This window comes from Solanum pennellii, chromosome 8, assembly GCF_001406875.1.
Source record: "Solanum pennellii chromosome 8, SPENNV200".
Classification (NCBI taxonomy): Eukaryota; Viridiplantae; Streptophyta; class Magnoliopsida; order Solanales; family Solanaceae; genus Solanum; species Solanum pennellii.
The window spans coordinates 67,579,107-67,584,499 of NC_028644.1; the positions used below are offsets into that span (position 1 = coordinate 67,579,107).

General features: G+C 37.4%; 1 protein-coding gene and 1 long non-coding RNA gene across 2 annotated transcripts in view; both read right to left on the reverse strand.

The window, feature by feature from the left end:
- Nucleotides 1–951: 951 nt before the first annotated feature.
- LOC107026640 lies at nucleotides 952–2,648 on the reverse strand. Its single transcript, XR_001457618.2, has 2 exons — nucleotides 1,866–2,648; nucleotides 952–1,763 (listed from the first exon to the last, which is right to left on the reverse strand). It is a non-coding gene; the product is annotated as an uncharacterized LOC107026640 (long non-coding RNA).
- A 396-nt stretch (nucleotides 2,649–3,044) lies between these two features.
- Nucleotides 3,045–5,393, reverse strand: part of LOC107026639 — a 3,843-nt gene continuing 1,494 nt past the window's right edge. Inside the window, exon 2 of the mRNA XM_015227684.2 lies at nucleotides 3,045–5,393. Coding sequence (XP_015083170.1) covers nucleotides 3,425–5,393 — 1,969 coding nt within the window. The 3' untranslated portion in view covers nucleotides 3,045–3,424.

Below are 5,393 nucleotides of genomic sequence, written 5' to 3' on the forward strand. Positions count from 1 at the left end.
CCCACCCCACCCACCCCACAAATTAAAGCTAGTACTATATACACCTTTTTAGCTAACTCCTCACCCCACTTTTCTAACTTTTTCTTTTGAGTTAATTATACGATATTCAAATTTTACTGATTCGATCGTTTTGAATTCATCCCAAACAGTTCATGACAAGAGTAAAAACACTTCCTACAGAAAAATAAACTCGAGTTTTTTGACCTAGATATTTAATCTATCTTGTATGATTTATGTCTAAACAAATATTTAGAGGATAGAAAGATTTTAAAGTAGATTAGCCATTTATTAAATAAACAAGATCGTCAAAATATTGAATTTATTTTATTTTAAAGTGATTGGATGGCATCGATATATCAATACAAATTCTATTTGATCTTTTTACTATCACAACCCTTACCATACTTTTTCTCTTCAATTTAATCATATGATATTTGACTTTCACTGACTTGTATATTTAAAATTCATGTTATAGTTCACGACATGATTACTAAAGATTCTAATTTAGTTTTATAAGATAACTGCTCGATTTTAAATAAATTCAATACAATTCAACGTAATCTAAATTTGATCAACATAGAATTATTTTTATCGAGTATCTGCTATCTCCCACCAACACAAGTACTGTGTAACTCGGAATGTTTACACCGATTAGATAGTGATCACTGTGGATTTTTCTTTTCAACATTGAAATTTGAACACTATGCTGCATTCTCCATACTTTGCTTTAAATGGTATAAACATCATTGTATAAGATTTTACCATATAGTTAGTTGCCTGTGGTTAAAAGTACTAAGCATATAGAAAAAGAAGCCTAGTACCAAAATCAATCAACAGACTCCTTTTAACCCCACCAAAAAATGATAGTGAAAAAAAAAAGGAGAAAAAGGAATTATGCCTTTTTATCTTCTCTCATATTAGTGCTATCATACTAAAGTTTAAGATGAGAAATAAAGAAGATAAGTTCCATAAAAACACCATAAAAAGTGTTAACAACAGTTAATTATGTGGTCATAGAATCTCTTTTTGGTAGCTTAATCGTAATCTATACATCGTTATGGACCAGGTTAATTCGAGATTATAATCCCATATTCAATATAGAATAACATAATACCAAACGTAGGTATCGGAAAATAAGAGCCTGGTTTCATGAAAGATGGCATTGAAACATGCCACCACTTTTCAAGAAATGAAGATTGTTTGAAAAACGAGAGCTTTCCAAGAACTATGAGTCAGGGTTCTATAGGAAACAACCTCTCAACCTCAAGGTCTGCGTACACTCTACCCTCCTTAGACCCCACTGTGTGCGACTACACTTGGTATATTGTTGTGGTTGTAGTGCCTTTACACTATAGATGGAAAGCAAGTAAATGTCACATATCAAGCATGGAGTATATGGTTCTTTCACTGTTCATGAATACAATTGGTAAAAGTGAAGTCAAATGAAAAAATGTGGGAGGTGTCAAGTTAAATCAAATTCTAAGAATATAAAGATTACTTTAGACTATATCCAAATTATGATGAATGCATCATTTGAAAGTAAAAACAACGGTGAAAAACGGATCAAAAATTTGAACTATTACCTGGTAATGATGTTTTTTCATCAATGAAAGTCATCTGGTAACCAGCAAAATTAGTCAATCTTCGTTGCCATGTCGTTATCAAGCATCTCTCTCTTGTGTTGCTTCATGCCGACAGTATTCTTCAACTTTGGGTCCTCTCACAACTTTTTCACAATGATGGGGGAGCATCATCCAATGACCCTGCATGAACATCACAAAGTTAAGAAAATGTTTTAAGTGAGAAGTTACCTAAAGGTGATTTAACTTAATCAATCAACTTTTTCTTTATACCAAAACAACAACCATTTTTTCGAAAGACTTCCACTTCTTTCATGGTGGGGTTGCCAAGAGTAAGTTGTTCCAAGTGCTCTTACAGCTATAAAGATTGATCAAATGTCCTTGACAAAAAGGGGTTGTTGCTAAAGTTACCAAAACCTTAGTTGCATAGGTTACATTAGACTGAAACAACCTCAGTCCCTTTTATCCGAAAATGCTCAAGGTGAAGTCGTTTCCATCTACGATCAAACGGTTATGCCAACAAACCAATAGTTTCTTACTTGGTCTATTCAGAGCAACTAGACCTTGTCAAATACTTCTGGATCAAGAAATAAGCATTGCACAAAAGTCATACTTCATTTGGTAAATAATAATGAGTTGAAATAGTCTTCCTTTTTTCTAATAACCGTGGAGTTGGGGACGGACTTTGAGCACATCTCGACAAGAGATATCTATCACCTTTCTCCCCCAAGGCTAGGACAAATGAAAACAAATCTCCTAGTGTTTTTTTTTTTGTCTCCGCTAGAGTTTGAACACCAGAGACCTCAGAGTTCTCAACCTACTTCATTGACCACTCGACCACACCCTTGGGTATTAAGTTGGATTATTACTCGGAACAAAAAAGGGAAGCATCTAGTATTCAAGAGCACAAATAAAAAAAAGAGGGCAGAAGTAAAGAATACTAAAGAGGTCGAAAACAAATACGAAATGATAAGAAGTTCTAACTGGTTAAAATAGCATGTTAACAAGCTAACGACAATAGTAATAGCTCTTCACAACTGTAGAATTCAACAACTAGGGAAAAACACTTGTTGCTCATACCAGACCTTGCCAGAATGATATTGAGAGCGTGGATTGACACCAGATTGCAGCGGAAAGGTATGGTATAGGCACAGAACCTTCAGCAGAATCTCATCTGTAATAATCTTCCAAGTACAGAATCTCCATGCAATGTTGCATTTTGTTAACCAATTGACATCTATCAACGGAGTCTGAAGAACGGACCACTGGATGCAAATTTATCTTGAGAATAAGACCAATCAATGAATCATTTTAAAGGATTAGTTTTGTATACAACTAACTTCCGGCTCAGCATTAGACAAATTCTACCATTGAAGTAAGACGTGCAAATTTTTGTCATGACTACTTCGAGGTAACTAATCCGGATATAACTAAATAATGACTGTAAAGCTTTAAGGCAAAAACTGAACGAACTTTCATCAAATTAATAGGATCTATCAAAGAGTAAAATTTCTGATCTTACAAGAAAGGGAAACAAAAACCTTCCCCTCCACATATATTATGAATTCCAATACTACCTAAGAACAAAAGCAGTACAATACTTCTGTCATGCAACTTCTCTCAATCAGCTTTGTGTTACCAAGCAAGAAGCTACTGTATTCATACCGCAGATTATAAGACTGAAACTCTGGTCAAGCAAAAATCAATAGTCCTCCGTATCCAAGAGCACTACGAAAATTCTTCTTAAGTTTTAAAAGGGAAAGCACGTATCACAGTGCGGAAAGAATTTCATTTCTCCAGGAAAAAATTCCTACAGTTGTAGTCATAAATAAGAAAAAGGAACGCTACACAGAGGATGTATCAACAAAAACCTCATTTAGCACATCATCCTCACTGTTTGCCAGGGAAAAGAGCTCAGCATCTTTATCTTCATCACTAGAACAATCCCTCCTCTGAAGCTTTGAGTGAGCGGCGATAAATATCAATTTCTGAGCCTTGTCCATTCCCACTCTTGAATGAGAATGGGCATTCACCCATTTCAAGACAGACCAGTTGCACTTAAAACCGCATGAACTTGCACGAAGGAAGATTAGCCTAACTGCCACTTTACCGAGTGACTTAAATTCAGTGAGGTGAGTTTCCCACACAAGTCTACTACTTTGCGGATTTGCAATCTTCATCTTTCCGGTGCTGGGATCCCTTTGCTTCAATTGCACGGCTTGAGCATACACAGGATCAAGTCCTTCAGTTCTCCATTTCATAAGCTCCATTAATGCAATGTGAGCTTCATCCCTAGACACAAGCCGGGTAATGAGCTTGTCCACGTCTTTCTCTTGCTCCGGTGTCAAACATTTAAACGGAGGCAAGTACTTGCCACTAGTATCTCTAATAAGATAGAGAGGATCAAGTATAAATGCGGCAGCCCAGGCAGGATGATAATTCTTGTTGAATCTCCTTTCAATTACTTTCTCTACAGGTCCTTCTGCAACGTGAAACTTCGAGCACCAATCCTTCACTTTCACTCTAAGCTCCTCCCAAAGAGGAAGACACTGCCCTACACGCGGCTTCTCTGTTTGGATATCCTGTGCCATTGACTTAATCAGTTTTACCAGTGAATGCACTGCTTCCAGTTCATTCCAAAAATGTGGGCTCCTCATCATCTCTTCGAGATCCCTAGCAATTTGCTCTTCCATACACAATATCTTATAGGATTCATCCAACAATACTAATTGGAGTGCTCGTGCTGAGCTAAGAATATCCTCCACTAACATGTACACCGGTCCAAAATCTGATCTTTCATAACCACGCAACGGTACTCTCAGTAAACCAGCATGCCCATACTCCTGCAACTGATATTTGTGAAAACTATTTCGAACTTGAGACTTATTATTAACGAAATTCGCAAGTTTTAAACAATTCTCAGTTACATTCTTGAACAAAGGAAGCTCCTTACCAAAATCCTTAACCAAACTATTAAAGGCTTCATACTGACAAGAAACATTAACCATCCAATGATGCTGATCCTCTAAGTTCCTCAAAGCCTTGGCCTTAAACTTGTCTGCAACTATACCTACACATTGATGCAAATTGTTCCCACATATTTCAGAAATGGTCTCCATAAAAATTTCCTCTGCGTATTTCGAATGCACGTATCCACTAGTGAACACTGCTCTTCTGAACACACTGGTCCCATTGGGAAGATTCACAGACAAATTAACCAAATTTTCTTCACCAACATGCCCATAATTCTTTGACTTCCAACCATCGGATGCAATCTGAAAGAACATAGCATCTCGAATTTTCGCCTCCGATTCAACCTTTGCTTCCTCGTACTTACCATCTAGCCTTGAACCAGCAAAATCTCTCCTTGACAATGGTGGCAAACCAACTTGGTTTAAGAAAGCTTTAAACTTTGGATGCTCAAGACTCGAAAACGAGACCGACCCACAACATTCATACACCCAATCAGCAAGATAATCTAGTGCAGAATCAATTTGGGATTTGCTTAATGTTGGACCAGGTGATGCTTTAGGACTTTTTAGCTTCTTCACACTATCTTCCAACATAGCTAAAGCACCTAAATCCTCTTTACCACCTGACAACATCAAATGCTGCTGCCCATACAGAGCGCCACCACCACCACTTCCCGGCGTACTGCCACCAGTACCGGCGGCAGTGACAATTGAAGTAGCCATTGAAACACCAGGAGAATAGGCTAACTCTACTGCAAATCGTGATGGATCAACAATAGCTAAAGGTGGAACTTGATACGACGTCGTCACACTCCCTCCAACCCCACCCCCACCATTACCG